The sequence below is a fragment of the Ranitomeya variabilis genome, chromosome 4, assembly GCF_051348905.1.
Source record: "Ranitomeya variabilis isolate aRanVar5 chromosome 4, aRanVar5.hap1, whole genome shotgun sequence".
NCBI lineage: Eukaryota > Metazoa > Chordata > Amphibia > Anura > Dendrobatidae > Ranitomeya > Ranitomeya variabilis.
The window spans coordinates 705,092,097-705,110,830 of NC_135235.1; the positions used below are offsets into that span (position 1 = coordinate 705,092,097).

Here is an 18,734-nt window from a genome sequence, read left to right on the forward strand (position 1 = left end):
TCTGCAGTACTCAAGGTTCCTAAGAGCACAGTGGCCTCCATAATCCTTAAATGGAAGAAGTTTGGGACCACCAGAAGTCTTCCTAGACCTGGCCGTCCAGCCAAACTGAGCAATTGTGGGAGAAGAGCTTTGGTGAGAGAGGTAAAGAAGAACCCCAAGATCACTGTGGCTGAGCTCCACAGATGCAGTAGGCAGATGGGAGAAAGTTCCACAAAGTCAACTATCACTGCAGCCCTCCACTAGTCGGGCCTTTATGGCAGAGTGGCCCGGAAGCCTCTCCTCAGTGCAAGACATACGAAAGCCCTCATAGAGTTTGCTAAAAAAAACATGAAGGACTCCCAGACTATGAGAAATAAGATTCTCTGGTCTGATAAGACGAAGGTAGACCTTTTTGGTGATAATTCTAAGCAGTATGTGTGGAGAAAACCAGGCAATGCTCATCACCTGCCCAATACAATCCCAACAGTGAAACATGGTGGTGGCAGCATCATGCTATTGGGGGGGGGGTGTTTTTCAGCTGGAGGGACAGAACAACTAGTTGCCATTGAAGTAAACATGAATGTGGCCAAGTACACAGATATCCTGGATGAAAACCACTTCCAGAGTGCTCTGGACCTCAGACTTGGCCGAAGGTTCACCTTCCAACAAGATAATGACCCTAAGCACACAAAGGAGTGGCTTCAGAACAACTCTGTGTCAACTCTGTGACCATCTGGCCAAGCCAGAGCCTTAACCTAAACTAAATTGAGCATCTCTGGAGAGACCTGAAAATGGCTGTCCACCAATGTTCACTATCCAACCTGACGGAACTGGAGAGGATCTGCAAGGAAGAATGGCCGAGGATCACCAAATCTAGGTGTGAAAAACTTATTGCCTCATTACCATGAAGACTCATGGCTGTACTAGCTCAAAAGGTGCTTCTACTCAATACTGAGAAAAGTGTCTGAATACTTATGACCATGTGATAATTCAGTTTTTCTTTTTAATAAATATGCAAAAATTACTACATTTCTGTTTTTTTCAGTCAAGATGGGGTGCAGAGTGTCCATTAACCCCTTTACCCCCAAGGGTGGTTTGCACGTTAATGACCAGGCCAATTTTTACAATTCTGACCACTGTCCCTTTATGAGGTTATAACTCTGGAACGCTTCAACGGATCGCGGTGATTCTGACACTGTTTTCTCGTGACATATTGTACTTCATGATAGTGATAAAATTTATTTGATATTACCTGCGTTTATTTGTGAAAAAATTGGAAATTTGGCGAAAATTTTGAAAATTTCGCAATTTTCCAACTTTGAATTTTTATGCAATAAAATCACAGAGATATGTCACACAAAATACTTAATGAGTAACATTTCCCACATGTCTACTTTACATCAGCATAATTTTGGAACTAAAATTTTTTTTGTTAGGGAGTTATAAGGGTTAAAAGTTGACCAAAAGTTGACCAACAATTTCTCATTTTTACAACACCATTTTTTTTTTTTTTAGGGACCACATCTCATTTGAAGTCAATTTGAGGAGTCTATATGATAGAAAATAACCAAGTGCGACACCATTTTAAAAACTGCACCCCTCAAGGTGCTCAAAACCACTTTCAAGAAGTTTATTAACCCTTCAGGTGTTTCACATGAATTTTTGGAATGTTTAAATAAAAATGAACATTTAACTTTTCTTTTCACAAAAAATTTACTTCAGCTCCAATTTGTTTTATTTTACCAAGGGTAACACCGATACCGATACGCCGATACCCCATATGTGGGGGTAAACCACTGTTTGGGCGCATGGAAGAGCTCGGAAGGGAAGGAGCGCCGTTTGACTTTTCAAATTTGACAGGAATTGAGATGGGACGCCATGTTGCGTTTGGAAAGCCCCTGATGTGCCTAAACATTGAAACCCCCCACAAGTGACACCATTTTGGAAAGTAGACCCCCTAAGGAACTTATCTAGATGTGTGGTGAGCACTTTGACAAACCAAGTGTTTCACTACAGTTCATAACGCAGAGCCGTGAAAATAAAAATTGTTTTTTTTTCTCAAAACGTATATTTTAGCCCCCAGTTTTGTATTTTTCCAAGGATAACAGTTAAAATTAGACCCCAAAAGTTGTTGTCCAATTTGTCCTGAGTACGCTGATACCCCATATGTGGGGGGGGAACCACCGTTTGGGCGCATGGCAGAGCTCGGAAGGGAAGGAGCGTCATTTGGAATGCAGACTTGGATTGGTCTGCAGGCGTCACATTGCGTTTGCAGAGCCCCTAATGTACCTAAACAGTAGAAACCCCCCACGAGTGACCCCATATTTGAAACTAGACCCCCCAAGGAACTTATCTAGATGTGTTGTGAGAACTTTGAACCCCCAAGTATTTCACTACAGTTTATAATGCAGAGCTGTGAAAATAAAAAATCTTTTTTTCCACAAAAATTATTTTTTAGCCCCCAGTTTCGTATTTTCCCAAGTGTAACAGGAGAAATTGGACCCGAAAAGTTGTTGTCCAATTTGTCCCGAGTACGCTGATACCCCATACGTTGGGGTAAACCCCTGTTTGGGCACACGGGAGAGCGTGGAAGGGAAGGAGCACTGTTTACTTTTTCAACGCGGAATTGGCTGGAATTGAGATCGGACGCCATGTCGCGTTTGGAGAGCCCCTGATGTGCCTGAACAGTGGAAACCCCCCAATTATAACTTAAACCCTAATCCAAACAGACCCCTAACCCTAATTCCAATGGTAACCCTAACCACACCCCTAACCCTGACACACGCCTAACCCTAATCCCAACTCTATTCCCAACCGTAAATGTAATCCAAACCCTAACCCTAACTTTAGCCCCAACCCTAGCCCTAACCCTAGCCCTAGCCCTAACCCTAGCCCCAACCCTAACGGGAAAATGGAAATAAATACATTTTTAAAAAAATTTTTATTTTTTGCTAACGGGGTGATGAAGGGGGGTTTGATTTACTTTTATAGCGGGTTTTTTAGCGGATTTTTATGATTGGCATCCGTCACACACTGAATGACGCTTTTTATTGCAAAAAATATTTTTTGCGTTACCACATTTTGAGAGCTATAATTTTTCCATATTTTGGTCCACAGAGTCATGTGAGGTCTTGTTTTTTGCGGGACGAGTTGACGTTTTTATTTGTAACATTTTCACATGACATTTTTTGTTCGCTTTTTATTCTGATATTTGTGAGGCAGAATGACCAAAAACCAGCTATTCATGAATTTATTTTGGGGGAGGCGTTTATACCGTTCCACGTTTGGTAAAATGGATAAAGCAGTTTTATTCGTCGGGTCAGTACGATTACAGCGATATCTCATTTATATCATTTTTTTATGTTTTGGTGCTTTTATACGATAAAGACAATTTTATAGAAAAAAATAATTATTTTTGCATCGCTTTATTCTGAGGACTATAACTTTTATATTTTTTCTTTGAGGATGCTGTATTGTGGCTTGTTTTTTGCGGGACAAGATGACGTTTTCAGCGGTACCATGCTTATTTATAGCCTTCTTTTTGATCGCGTGTAATTTCACTTTTTATTTGGCGGTATGATAATAAAGCATTGTTTTTTGCCTCAGGGTTTTTTTTTTTTTACGGTGTTCACTGAAGGGGTTAACTAGTGGGACAGTTTTATAGGTCGGGTCGCTACGGACGCGGCGATACTAAATGTGTACTTTTATTGTGTTTTTTTTTTATTTAGACAAAGAAATGTATTTATAGGAACAATATATTTTTGGGGGGAATTTTTTTTTTTTTTTTTTTTTTTTACACTATAACATTGCCCCAGGGGGGACATCATGTTATAGTGTAAGATCGCCGATCTGACAGTTTGCACAGCTTGCTCCGGGGGTCTCAGGGAAGCCCGCAGAGAGCCCCCTCCCTGCGCGATGCTTCCCTATACCGCCGGAACACTGCGATCATGTTTGATCGCAGTGTGCCGGGGATTATTGTGCTGGGGGCGGTCTGTGACCGCTCCTGGCACATAGTGCCGGATGTCAGCTGCGATAGTCAGCTGACACCCGGCCGCGATCGGCCGCGCTCCCCCCGTGAATGCGGCCGATTGCGCTGGAGGTACTATCCCGTCGGTGGTCATACGGGCCCACCCCACCTCGACGGGATAGTACGTCCGATGTCAGAAAGGGGTTAATGAGAAAAAAGATTAACTTTTTTGAATTTACCCAATGGCTGCAATGAAACAAAGAGTGAAAAATTTAAAGGGACCTGAATACTTTCTGCACCCACTGTATATTACAGCCATCAGACATGCACAACTTAGAGATATATCATGGCACAGGTGTACTGTTTATTATGCTGTTTATCACAATCTTGTATGAAGTTAGTCAGTTTTATAAGAAATAGTAAAATCAGGATAAAGGGAAACTCTGCTGTTATTGTACAGAAATTCACACTTGGCCTCACTGCACATTTAATGTTGTCGATCATAAAAGTGAAGTTTGCTCAGAAAGACTGGACCTGGTCTTGTAGGGACCATATGATCACATTCACCAGCACAGGAGGGAGAGAAGGTAGATCCATCCAATATCAGGGATCTAAAAACGACCCAAGTGATCCATAATAGGATGACCAGCCATAGACATAATATTAGGAAAGGTGTAATCTGTCTGTTTAGGCATTTCGCTTTAGAATATAAATGAGATTTAAACTATCCACACTTAAACCGGAGGATTTTCCATGTGCATATATTTTTCTATTATGTATTTTATTGTGCATCCAATATGTATTTTACATCTATTTGTATAGTTTTGTATACAGAGAAATGTCTCTATACAAAATACTGCACCATAGGCGCGGTTTAATTAATGAATTAAGCAATTGGATCAGTGACGCCGTTCTGGAGGATATAAAACATCCACAATGTATCATTAGTATATGCCTGAGGAAGGAGCTGGTGCACATCGGAAATGGGTAGAATATTAAAATGAAAAGTTTGTTGTTTTTTTAACGTTCATTTGTTTTGATGCCCAACTTTATGGCTCGGCACTTGGCAGCGCTTTTCAAAGCCCTGATTTTTTCCTTCTTCCCATATCAGGGATTTTGGAAGCCAACAGCATCATTACCCTCCGTTTTCTCATCATAATATTTTTCTACCTTCTCAGCACATTCTACGTACGCTGTCATTTGGCTTTGTAGTTTACAGATCTGGGCAGGTAACGGTCAGAGTCTTCTAATCTCAGGAGGTAGGTGGATCCTCCGGGTTGTAAGTTCTATAGAAAAGGGCTTTCAATGCCCAAAGCCACTTGGACAGTTTTGGGTGGAGGAGGATGTTGTGGTCCAGAGGCAAAATGGTGATCACACGATTGTGATACGACCGGACTACACCACTGATAAAGCAGCCACAGCCGGAGACTGAGAACAATCTGTGACTTCTCTGCATTTAGTGGTCACTACTCACCTGGGTAGTCATATGTAGGAATCTCCTCTTTACACCGCTCATCACCCCTCACATATGTCTCTGTAGTATTAATATGGGTCAGATCTTCACCCTGAAACAAATATTGTAAAAGTCACAGACAGATGGAGAAGTCACATCTATGATCAGCTCTAATCCTGCCATCTCCACCGTTCTCATTACACAAGTATAAAATATATAATACTGGTGGATAAAGCAACACTGAACACAAGACCTTCACAGCCATCTACACATTGTGACAGTCACTGGTAAGGTGACAGAGGGGAGATATGTGTCACTGCGCTTATCGGCGTCAGTGATGTGAAACCAGAGCATTTTTTCTCCAACACACTACGTGTTGTGAGGGTTAAGTTGCATAAACAGGGCTGGTTTTATGTGGACCTTCACAGAGCGGGTGGGAGAAGGTCCACTTTATCTCCCCTGGCAGACCTGCCAGGACCTGCATGAGGACATGATCATGTGATCAATCACATGATGGGGAAGTTACAGGGTTGGGGTGAAATAACCGAGCTCTACAGGCAGTCTGGGTTCAGCTAGCCTGGAGAGAGGACTCCAGAGGCTTTGTGGCTCGTCGAGTACAGACGGAACCTGTCCTGCTCCAGAGCGGGGGGCCACCCGCAACATACGGACTGTGCTGCAGCATTTTGTTTTCTTTTATCATTTTGTTCTTGTTTTAGCCAAGAAAGCTGAGTTTGTTTTCCCCAAGTTGGTTTATGCTGCCTTACATTAAAGAGACGGTGTTCCCATTTTTCCTACCTCTGTGTGCCGCCACGTGAGTGAACTACAACATCATAAAGCCTCTTTCACACGTCCGTGTCTCCGGTACATGTGGTGACAGTTTTCACACGTACCGGAGACACGTACACACGTAGAACCATTCAAATGAATGGGTCTGTGCCCATGTCAGTGTGTTTCCATGGACCGTGTGTCCCACACGTAGACATGTCCGTTTTTTTTACTGTCAGCATGGACGGCAAAACATACTGCACACGTGCACATGGAGAACACATGTTGCTGAAGACGGCTCTCATCATTCTCTCCTGCTCTGCCGGTGAGAAGAGGAGAATGATGAGAGTTATATTAAAGTCCAAACGATGACAGCAGGTGGGGGCTTTGGGGACTATTCCTCCCATCATCTGACACATGCTTTCGCTAATAACAGCAGGAGCGGATGATTGGGGTATTCCTCACCCGCCACCTGAAATGTATTGAAATAAATTAATGAAAAACCCGGTGTGAGTTCCTCCCTATTTTCTTGAACCAACCAGGAAAACCTCACAGCTGGGGGCTGCAACCCCCAACTGTCAGCTTCAGCAAGGTTGGCTATCAAGAATAGAGGGGTACCCACGCTATTTTTTAAACTTATTTAAATAAATGATTTAAAAAAATGGTGTGGGATCCCCCCCCATTTTTGACATCCTGCCTTGCTAAAGCTCACAGCTGGGGGCTGGTATTCTCAGGCTGGTAAGGGGTCATGGATATTGACCCCCCAGCCTAAAAACAGCAGCATCTATTAGATGCGCCAATTTTGGCGCTTTGCCAGACTCTTCCCACTTGCCCTGTAGCGGTGGCAAGGGGGTTAATATTTGTGGGGTTGATTTCATCTTTGTATTGTCAGGTGACATCAAGCCCACAGTTTAGTAATGGAGAGGTGTCTTTAAGACAACTAACCTATAAAACCTATAGTTATATGGTAAATAAAGACACAGCCAGAATAAAGTCCTTTAATTAAAAAATGACAGACTCCTTTAATATTCTCATTTAAACCATACTTACGACCTCGCCTAATTCCACCGGAAGCCCTCGATCTCCTGTAATAGAAATAAAATAAAACAATTATATGCCATACCTGTCTGTCATTCTGTCCCACACCGTAATCCATGTCTGGGGGATAATTAGTTTTCAACCTGGATGGTGCCAAGATGCGACCGTCCAGGCTGAGAACCACTGGTGAATGAGCTGATGAGAGCACAGCCTCAGTGACCAGCGGTGACATCATCGAGGCCGGGCTAAACTGCGGTGACCTCAGGACCGTGGGAAAATGCCAGTGATGATGTCACCGCTAGTCACTGAGGCTGCGCTCGCAGCAGCTGATTCACCAGTGGTTTTCAGCAGGGATGGTCGCATCTTGGCACCGTCCAGCTTGAAAACTATTTAGCCCCAGACATGGATTACAGCATGGCACAGAACGAGGGACAGCTATGGTAGATTGTTGTTTTTTATTTTACTTTTATTACAAATCGAGGGATTCGGTGGAATTAGACGATGCAGATAAACGATTAAACTATGGTTTAATTGAGATTAATAAAGTAATCTGTGTCATTTTTTCAATTAAAGGATTTTATTCTGGCCGTGTCTTTATTTCCATACTGTATAACTATAGGATTAGTAATGGATAGGTGTCTAAGTCTACGTTCACATTTGCGTTGTTGGGCGTTGCGTCGGCGACGCAACGCACAACGCATGCAAACACGCATGCAAAACACAGTTTTGTGACGCATGCGTCCTTTTTTGGCATGTTTTTGGGCGCAAAAAAAATGCAACATATTGCGTCCTGTGCGCCTCGACGCTTGCGCCAAAAAAGACGCATGCTTCACAAAACGCAAGACAACGCATGTCCATGCGCCCCCATGTTAAATATAGGGGCGCATGACGCATGCGTCGCCGAACCTGCGCCCGACGCAACGCAAATGTGAACGTAGCCTTATAGACACTTCTCCATTACTAAGCCATGGGCTTGATGTCACCTGACAATATAAAGGTGACATCAACCCCACAAATATTAACCCCAATTGCCACCGCCACAGGGCAAGTGGGAAGACACTTCACAGCCTTTTACTAGGCACTGCTCCTAATAGCCAAATTCCTACTCCACACTGATGAGGGGCAAACACCCCGAAACAGCTGTCTGTGGATGGATACCATGCTTGGCATAGGTGGTTTTCCTGTATTGGATGTTTTCCTTTACTGGATGATGCCCTTCCCGTGGTTGTTCCTTCCCAGGGAAAGGTCTGGCTATTCACTGCTTGCGTTGAGAAACACGTGATGGTGTCTCCGCAGCTATCCTACATGCATTTGCATATTTCCCATAAGGGATGGGGGCAGTGTTCTGGATCACTGCGTTGAGAAACACGTGATGGTGTCTCCGCGGTGTTGGATGTTTTGGTCTCCCCGAGGCCAATCATCTGTTCCTTCACAGCTGTAGAGATGTCAAACACAGCAGCTCCAGAACGATGCAGGAGCGATCCAGTGACGTAACTGCGACGCATTTATCATTCTCGCAGGTCGTTAGCTCCATGTTTAACATTGCTGGCATCGTTGCTTTTGCTGTCAAACACGACGATACACGCCAATCTAACGACCAAATAAAGTTCTGGACTTCTAGCTCCGACCAGAGATATCACAGCGGGATCCAGATCGCTGCTGCGTGTCAAACACAATGAGATCGCTATCCAGGACGCTGCAACGTCACGGATCGTTGTCGTTCTCGTTGTAAAGTTGCTCAGTGTGAAGGTACTTTAAGGACAGAATCTATCAATCTCATTTGTATCAAGGTCTCACTCCCATTGTACTCCCAAACCTAGGCCCATTGTGTGGGTGGGGATAGTAGACTCAGGGGAGCCGTCACCACAAGTGGTCTCACATACAGTCCCACCTGATGGAATATGCCTTGTTCTGTGAGCTAAAGTATAATGTTTAAGGGGACGGTAGAAAAAGACAGGGTTGAATCAGGCAGTTGATGGAGGGATTTCGATGGAAGAGGATCCAAGCTGGAATGGATGGATGATCTATGGAACTTTGGAGATTGTTGGCTGGAGGGGTATCCATGAGCTACGGTCAGGATAGCCATCGTCTGGAGGAACATAGGCTGTGACTGCACACTATACCAGCTGGAGATACAAAATCTGTGGGCCAACCAAAAGTTGGGAGACAGTGGGCATCGCCCTTGGTATGGAGTCAGTGGAACTACTGATCTTAGATTGGGAACTTGTGGACTGAGGACATTGTATGTTGGCCATCTACCTGGATTTGTTGTACAACCATGGATGTATGAATTTAAAAAATTAGTTGCATCGATAACCTGCCTAGGTGATTTTTATAACCCACAAACTCAGATCTTCACACCCTCTATTCTTGATAACCAACCTTGATGAAGCTGACAGCTGAGGGCTGCAGCCCCCAGCTGTGAGTTTTGTCTCGTTGGTTCAAGAAAATAGGGGGGAACCCACACCGGGTTTTTCATTCATTTATTTCATTATATCGCAAGTGGCGGCTGAGGAATACCCCGATCATCCGCTCCTGCTGTCACTGGTATTAGCGGCAGCAAGTGTCGGATGACGGGAGTAAGAGTCCCAAAAGCCCCCACCTGCTGTCATCGTTCAGACTTTAATATAACTCATCATTCTCTTCTGATCGTGCCGATCGCCGGCAGAGCAGGGGAGAACAATGAGTCGACTTCAGCACCCGACACTGGGGAACAGCACTTTCAGTAGCGCTTCTTCCCCTGCGGCCGTCTGGGTGGTACTGAGGCAGCACACGGTTGCCACACGTGTGCCGCAAGTATGACACACACGGACACTGATATCTCCGGTATTGGATTTTCTGGGACCGAAAATAAACAGACGTGTGAAATTGGCCTAAGGGAGATCTCATGACACCTTCTCTCCATCTACCTGATGATCCTGAGGAACATTGGGATCTTCTAGGTTACAGTCCTGTGGAAGAAGAGGACGGGGACATCTCTTGGGTGTTGTCCTCTTACTGGATAGATCTGGAGGAAACACATACAGGGACTGAATTCATTCTTTACATACAGATAATTATAGGCCGTGTGTATTTAGTCCTGTCTATTACCTGGTGATGTGAGGGGCTGGGGAACCTCCATCATGATGTCCTTGTACAGATCTTTGTGTCCTTCTAAATACTCCCACTCCTCCATGGAGAAATAGACGGCAACATCCTGACACCTTATAGGAACCTGACACATACAATGATACCGTCATCCCCCGATCCCTTCATAGCGTTACTGTATAATGTCCCAGCATTCCCAGCAGTGTCACCTCTCCAGTCAGCAGCTCAATCATCTTGTAGATGAGTTCTAGGATCTTCTGGTCATTGATGTCGTCATGTATCAGGGGGTGAGGTGGAGGCCCAGTGATTGGGCTCAGGAGTCTTCCCCATCCCTCAGACACAGGGTCCTGACAGCGCTCACTAGAGATCTTCTTCACTACTGTGTAATCCTGGTTATGGAGAGACACATTAATAAATCTCACTACAGACATTTCCAGAGTCCTCACCTCTCCAGTTCTGTCCATCTGTTATTCCCACAGATAAGAATGATGTAATGTGACGTCATCAGAATCTCTCACCTCTCCAGTAAGCCGGAAGAGGATCTCTAGGGTGAGGTGTAATATCCTCTCCGCCATCTTGTCTCTGTCCATATTCATCCTTGGTGGGTAAATCAGGAAAATTCTCTTTTATAGAAGATTTTCACTGAGAGGATCCGATATTGTAGAGACCTGAATGAGAAGATGAGCCGATGTAACATCATAAAAATCCTGTGTAATAATACAATTACTGGAGATAATAAGGGAAACATATGAGGAGATTTATTATTTTACAGTATTTAGTTTTCTTCTCTACATCTACTAATAAAACCTATATATTTTAGGCCACAGACAACAAGCAGTTTCTCCCTCGGAGTCGGCAGCTGAATACGTTCCTCATAGACTCATCTTCCATAACGCTAAGGGTACGTGTCCACGGTCAGGAAACGCTGCGTGTTTGATGCTGCGTGGGGCCGCAGCGTCAAACACTCAGCGTCCAGATGTTCCAGCATACTGGAGGGGATTTTATGAAATCCCGTCTCCACTATGCGTGGAAACACGCATGCGGCGGCTCTGCGACTCCGGCCATGCTGCGCGTCTTTTCAGATCGCAGCATGTCCGTGTTCCTTGCGGCGACGCTGCGTCGCCGCATGGAATAACACAGGGCCCTATGCGAGGGGTGCGATGATCCCAGATGTGTGCAATGAACACATCCGGCATAATTGCGTCCCAGAAGGGGGCAGGGCTTAGCGCCGAGCGGCTTTGCCACTCCGACGAAACTGCCAGCCATCCTGATCGTGGACATGTACCCTAATTCTCGCCTCATTTCCCGACCCTGGAATCGGCATTAGTAATACTGCAGGAGATATTCATTACACGTGACAGGAGAAATAACGACTCCATGATGAGGACGACATCTCCATCTTCTACTACGGCTCTAGGAACAGATCTGTCCAGAGTCCATCACTGACTCCATCCCCACCGGCCTCTATATGGAGGTTTCCCGTCTTCCCCGCACTGTAATCTTCTATCACGTTAGATCTCAGCTCTGAGTCACACATAGAAGTTTGAGGCTTTTATAGGAGATTGTTGGTAAGAACAAGACCGGAGATATCTGAGGCCAATGTCTCCATGTACGGGGTTTCTCTTTCTCCGGATATGATGGTTTTTCTTTGGTACTTTCCCCCATTAGAAGGGACACCGGTGGATATTGGGGTCTTTACCTGCTACAGTCCTGGGGGGATTTACTCGGTACAGTGGCCGTTGGACAAATATCACCATCAATTACCATCAGACTGAAGGAACATCGCTCCTCTACTCGGCTCTATGGATCCAGGATGAAATCCACTGCGGCCCCTGCAAGAAAAGAAGGAGAAAGAGCAGAAGTTGGGGGAGACCACCGTGGCCTGAGATTTCTACGGCTGCTCTGTGCGCACAGGACCTGTGATGAGGTCACAGGAGGGGAGGAGTCAGGGGTCACATGATCAGGGGCCTCAGTGTATGCAGGACTCTGCTGTGCTGGTTGTCATGGTGCTGGATGAGGGGAAGTTTATGTGTGGGGTCAGGAGGGGTTACAGTGTGGATGTAGCAGAGCCGTGTGTGTACGAGGTGTACGGAGCGGAGCCGTGTGTACGAGGTGTACGGAGCAGAGCCGTGTGTGTACGAGGTGTATGGAGCGGAGCTGTGTGTGTACGAGGTGTACGGAGCGGAGCCGGACGTGTACGGAGCGGAGCCCTCTTTGTATGGGGTCCTGTGTACTGACCAACCGTATACCCTCAGCTTCGGTCACAGACCCCTCTATGTACACTATACACCCGTATACCCCCAGCTTCTGTCACAGACCCCTCTGTGTACGCTGTATACACCCGTATACAGAAAAAAGAACATACTTGTGCGTGAAAATGAAGGTGTCCAGCTCAGGAAATAAAATCAAAAGTCTTTATTTGGAGAAATTTAAAAAGTAAGCTGCTTGACAATCCAGTGCATACCGGGGGAAGGAATGTCTTGAATAACTGGACGCGTTTCGAACACGTGTAGTGTTCTTAGTCCTATAGTCCTAAGTTTTACAATGAGCAGTCTTGCCAAAAGTTAAACTACGCCCCAAACAGGTGGTGAACAGAGTGAAATGATTGCTCCACAGAATGAAATTAACACTTGAATAACATGACATGAAATGAAAAGTGCACAAAGAGAAAAAAAAATCCCCCCTCCAAAAAAAACAATTATGAATGTGCATAACATATACAAATAATATTGTCTGTAAACAATCAATAATGCAACATAATTTCCTTCTTCAAGTTCAAACCTAGAGGTACTCGAGTATTTAATAGGTAAATCCAAAAGGCTTCCCTTGGTACTTTTGGCAGTGTTGATGGGTGCCAAGTCCTGCTGGAGAATGAAATTTCCATCTCCAAAAAGCTTGTGAGCAGAGAAAAGCATAAAATACTCTAAAATTTTCTGGTAGATGGCTGCGCTGACTTTGGTCTTGATAAAACACAGTGGACCTACACCAACAGATGACATGGCTCACCAAACCATCACTGATTGTGGAAACTTCACACTAGACCTCCAGCAGCTTGGATTGTGTCCTCTCCACTGTTACTCCATGATTTCCAAATAAAATGCAAAATTTACTTTCATCTTAAAACAACACCTTGGACCGCTGAGCAACAGTTCAGTTCTTTTTCTCCTTGGCCCAGGTGAGACGCTTCTGGCATTGTCTGTTGGTCATGAGTGGCGTGACACAAGTAATGCGACACTTGTAGCTCATGTCCTGGATATGTCTGTGTGTGGTAGTTCTTGAACCAATGACTCCAGCAGAGGTCCACTCCTTGTGAATCTCGCCCAAATTTTTGAATGGCCTTTTAACAATCCTTTCAAGGCTGCGGTTATCCAGATTGTTTGCGCATCTTTTTCTACCGCACTTTTTCCTTCCACTCAACTTTCCATTAATATGCTTGGATACAGCACTCTGTGAACAGCCAGCTTCTTTAGCAATGACCTTTTGTGGCTGACCCTCCTTGTGGAGTGTGTCAATGACTGCCTTCTGCACATCTGTCAAGTCAGCAATCTTCCCCATGATTGTGGAGCCTACTGAAACAGACTAAGGCTGGAGTCACATTTGCGGTTGTGGCCGCAGCGTTTGTACCTCATAAAAACGCAAGCGTCGTGTATTCCTATATTTAACATTAAAAACGCATGCTTTTTTTGTTCGCGTTTTGCCGCGTTTGACGACGCATGCGTCGTTTTGTCATTTGCGGCTTGGTGCGGAAATGCAACATGTAATTTTTAGAGGCGTCTATTTACCACCTCGAAACACATGTGGTCGATTGCGCAAGGTTTGAGACAAAAAAACACATAGCTGTCTATGTAAACGCATGCGTTTTTAAGCACATGCGTTTGGTTGCGTTTTTGAACGCATGCGTTTCAATAGAAAAAACATGTCTAGACACTGCGTCGTCAAACGCGGCAAAATGTGAGCAAACAAAAACGCATGCGTCCCTAATGTTAAATATAAGAATGTAAATTGCATGTGGATATCAAAACGCAGGAAAAAAAATGCATGTAAACGCGTACAAACGCGGAATTTTTTTAACCGCATGCGACAACGCATGCGTCTAAAAAACGCCGCGTTTGTACGCGTTTACATGCATTTTTTCCACCACTTGCGGATGCGTTTTAAATGCTGCGGATTTAACAATAAGTATACGGGGACTGAATTTCACCCGTTTCCCCACATTTCCCTTGGGATTGATTGGAGGCATAGAGAGTTTCCTGCATGAGGCCTTAGGTCAAAGCTTTATTGTTGCTCAAATTGCAAGCGCCTAGGAGCGGGGTTTTGACCCTGGAATGCTTTTGAGCAATTTTGGATACACCGAGGAGAAATATATATATGATCTGGGTGCATTCAACTCTGATATATTTTATGTTTGTTTTGTCGTTTTTTGTCTAGAAGTTTTTAAATTAATTAATTATTATTATTAAAAGCTAAATTTTATTTAGGTTGGTACCATATCTACCTTGCTGTTTATCAGAGCTAGAGTTTAGGGGAAGAGCAGAGAGGAATTTGAAGGCCCCATGCTGGCGCTTCAAGTTACAAGAGCCAGGGATTGTGCCTGCAAAGCGAAGGTTTAAGAAAAGACAAAGGGGGGTCAGTGCCCACAATGTGTCTTCTAACAAGGGGAAAATTAAGAGAAAAATCATACACTATTTTATACATTATTGTGACACCTCCCCTTTTGGACTGTGCTACGGAGGCAGGACCTCTCAGTGCTCCTCCATGCGCACCTCAGCAGGTTCACCCTGACTGGCCAAGCCATCAACATTGCCATGATCTGGCTTCCTGGTGCCCCCGCCTACCCGGTGCCCAGGTAGTGGACCTCACTCATGCCCATATGGCACTTTCCCGGCTTGATAGTCACTCTGGCTTGGTGAATTTGCCTGAGCACCTCCTCGAGATGCTGTAGGTGTTCATCCCAGGAGGAACTGAAGATGGCAATGTAATCCAAGTACGCCACTGCGTACTTCTCCAGTCCCTGAAGCAGGAGGTTGACCATCCACTGAAAAGTGGCAGGGGCATTCTTCATGCCGAAGGGCATGACCGTGGACTCATACAGTCAAAAGGGTGTGATAAAGGCAAACTTCTCCTGCACCTCGGGGCTCAGTCGAATCTGCCAGTATCCTCGACTTAAATCCATTATGGTCAGGTTTTTTGCGCCAGCTAACCGCTCAAGCAGCTCCTCGATGCACGGCATTGGGTGCGTGTCAGGGGCTGTGATGGCGTTGAGCCCCCTGTAGTCCATGCAGAACCAGGTGGTCCATCCTTCTTTGACACGAGGACTACAGGTGAGGCCCACGCGCTCTTTGACCGTCAAATCACCCCCAGCTGTAACATTTCATCAACCTCCTGGCGCATAACCTGCTGTACCTCGTCAGAGATTCGATAGCGTGTTCACCGTAGTGGAGCATGATTCCCGGTGGCCATCTCGTGGACTGCTAACTCAGTCCTTCCAGGTTGGTTGGAGAATACGGCCCGGAAGGGTTCCAGCATGGTTCGCAACTGCAACTGCTGGGGTTCAGTTAGTGAGGCGCTTACCTCCACATCAATGGACCCACCGACCTTGGCTTGGGCCAGCATGTCCAGGAGGAGGTCTTCCTCCCCATCTTCGGGCAGGCTGCAGACCGGTAGTACGAAAGGTTCACGTTCGTGATGAGCCTTCATCATGTTGGCGTAAAAGGTCTTTCGCCTACCCCGAGCGTGCTCGAGCGTGACCACGTAGGTGACTGGGTTGAGCTGTTGGTGGACGACGTATGGGCCTTCCCAGGCTGCCTGAAGCTTATCCTTTGGTACGGGGACCAGCACTCTCACCTTTTGACCCACGTGGTAGGTCCGCTCCCGGGCGTTCTGGTCGTACTAGTGCTTCTGATCAGCCTGAGCCTGCGTCATGTTGTCATACACCAACTACGTCAAGGTCTGCATATTGTCACGGAAGCGCATGACATACTCCACTATGGACACTTCAGAAGGGTTCAGCTCCTCTTCCCAGGATTCCCTTACCAACCCAAGGGGTCCCCGGACTCCCCTGCCATACAGGAGCTCAAAGGGGGAGAACCCTGTCGAGGCCTGCAGAACCTCTCGGTAAGCAAATAGCAGGTGCGGGAGGTACTGCTCCCAGTCACGCCCTTGGGTCTCAACCAGCATGCGCAGCATCTGTTTGAGAGTACCGTTGAAGCGCTCACAAAAGTCATCGGTCTGTGGGTGATACGCACTCGATACCAGATGCTTCACCTGCATTCTCTTACAGAGAGCCTTCATTAGGCGAGACATGAATTGGGTCCCTTGATTGGTAAGCATCTCCCTGGGAAATCCTACACATGAAAAGATAGCCAACAGGGCATCCGCCACCTTATCTGACCTAGTCGATGACAGAGCTACTTCCTCTGGGTACCGGGTAGCGTAGTCTACCACAGTAAAGATTTATTGCTTTCCAGAGCTGCTGGGGACAGCCAGCGGGCACACAATGTCCACCACGATCCTCTGGAAAGGCTCCTCTATCACTGGCAAAGGTATCAGGGGAGCCTTAAGAGCAGGTCCCGCCTTCCCCACTCTTTGACAGGTGACACAGGAGCGGCAGTAGTTTGACACATCTGTCCCCATCTTAGGCTAATAGAAGTGTTGAGACAGCCGGGCCTTAGCTTTGCTGATCCCCAAGTGTCCAGCAAGCGGAATCTCATGGGCAATCTGCATCAACTCACTCCAGAATTGCTTCGGAGACGACCAGCTGTTTTTCCCTCAACCACTCCTTTTGCGATTTTCCAGGTACTGTCTTCCGGTACAACCTCCCTCGTTCCCAGAACACCCTCTCCTTATCAGTCATGGAGGTGGGTGTCTCGGCAAGTTGTCTCAAATTCTCTAGGCTCGCATCTGCGCGCAGAGTGGCCTGAAACTCCTGGCTAGGGGAAGCCAGAAGCGAAGTCAGGATCCCTTCCCCACGGGAACCCTCAGGGACCTGCTCTGTATCCATCTCTGGTTTAATCACAACAATGACTGAGGAGGGTCCAGAAGGCAGAATGTTATCTGCGTTCCGGGCTCTCTGACTGCGAGTGACAGCAGCTACATAGGCTGTCTCCTGTTATAACCTGGTGGTTAGGAGCACCCGGAATGACCTGATGGGTAACAAGAAATTAAGGACAAGCTCTGGGTATGTGGGAGCTCTACTGACCGCAACCCTGATCCTATCACACACACTAGAAATAGCCTTGGAGCGTACCTAACTCTCCCTAGACGCCTCTTCACAGCCTAAGAGCTAACTACCCCTAAAGATAGAAACAAAGCCTTACCATGCCTCAGAGAAATTCCCCAAAGGAAAAGGCAGCCCCCCACAAATATTGACTGTGAGTTAAGAGGAAAGTCACAAACACAGAAATGAAACAGGTTTTAGCAAAGGAGGCCAGACTTCACTAAATAGTCAGAGGATAGTAAAGGGAACTGTGCAGTCAGTACAAAAACCTACAAAAAACCACGCAGAGTGTGCAAAAAGGCCCCCACACCGACTCACGATGTGAAGGTGCAACTCTGCACCCCAGAGCTTCCAGCTAGCAAGGAAATATCATGATAGCAAGCTGGACAAGAACTTAGAATGTACTAAGACATATATTCAAAAGGCAATGAACAACAAATGAACTAGCAGGGACTTAGCTTCTGCTGAAGTAGACAGGTCATCAGAGAAATCCCAGAGAGATCTGAACCAGTGCTAAGACATTGACAGCTGGCATGAAGTAACGATCTGAGTGGAGTTAAATAGGGAAGCCAGCCTAGCAATAAACGAGGGCAGCTGAGGAAGCCAAGCTCAAAGACCAGCAATTCCACTCAAAGCCACCAGAGGGAGTCCAAGGACAGAACTCACCAAAGTACCATTCATGACCACAGGAGGGAGCCCGAGAACGGAATTCACAACAGTACCCCCCCCTTGAGGAGGGGTCACCGAACCCTCACCAGAGCCCCAGGCCGATCAGGACGAGCCAAATGAAAGGCACGAACCAAATTGGCAGCATGGACATCGGAAGCAACAACCCAGGAATTATCCTCCTGACCATAGCCTTTCCATTTAACCAGGTACTGAAGCTTCCATCTCGAAATACGAGAATCCAAAATCTTCTCCACCACATACTCCAACTCTCCCTCGACCAACACCGGAGCAGGAGGATCAACGGAAGGAACCATAGGCGCCACATACCTCCGCAACAACGACCTATGGAACACATTATGGATGGCAAAAGAAGCTGGAAGGTCCAAACGAAATGACACAGGATTGAGAATTTCAGAAATCTTATAAGGACCAATGAAACGAGGCTTAAACTTAGGAGAAGAAACCTTCATAGGAACATAACGAGAAGACAACCAAACCAAATCCCCAACACGAAGTCGGGGACCCACACTGCGACCGCGGTTAGCGAAACGTTGAGCCTT

General features: G+C 46.1%; 2 protein-coding genes across 5 annotated transcripts in view; both read right to left on the reverse strand.

Annotated features, from left to right (window-relative positions):
* Window positions 1-18,734, reverse strand: part of LOC143766477 (uncharacterized) — a 511,034-nt gene that overhangs the window by 280,425 nt on the left and 211,875 nt on the right. The gene's annotated exons all lie outside the window — the stretch shown is intronic.
* LOC143766473 (uncharacterized) overlaps window positions 1-18,734 on the reverse strand; it is a 175,007-nt gene that overhangs the window by 30,738 nt on the left and 125,535 nt on the right. The window contains exons 1-6 of one of the 4 annotated variants that reach the window (XM_077254188.1): window positions 12,054-12,168; window positions 10,808-10,957; window positions 10,499-10,678; window positions 10,293-10,416; window positions 10,112-10,209; window positions 5,421-5,511 (exon numbers count right to left, since the gene is read on the reverse strand). The exons of 2 other annotated variants lie outside the window; for them this stretch is intronic. In XM_077254188.1, the coding sequence (XP_077110303.1) occupies window positions 5,421-5,511; window positions 10,112-10,209; window positions 10,293-10,416; window positions 10,499-10,678; window positions 10,808-10,885 (571 nt within the window). In that variant the 5' untranslated portion in view covers window positions 10,886-10,957; window positions 12,054-12,168. Of the gene's footprint in view, window positions 1-5,420; window positions 5,512-10,111; window positions 10,210-10,292; window positions 10,417-10,498; window positions 10,679-10,807; window positions 10,958-12,053; window positions 12,169-18,734 lie in introns of those variants that run through there. One more of the 4 variants, XM_077254186.1, reaches the window with a different exon arrangement.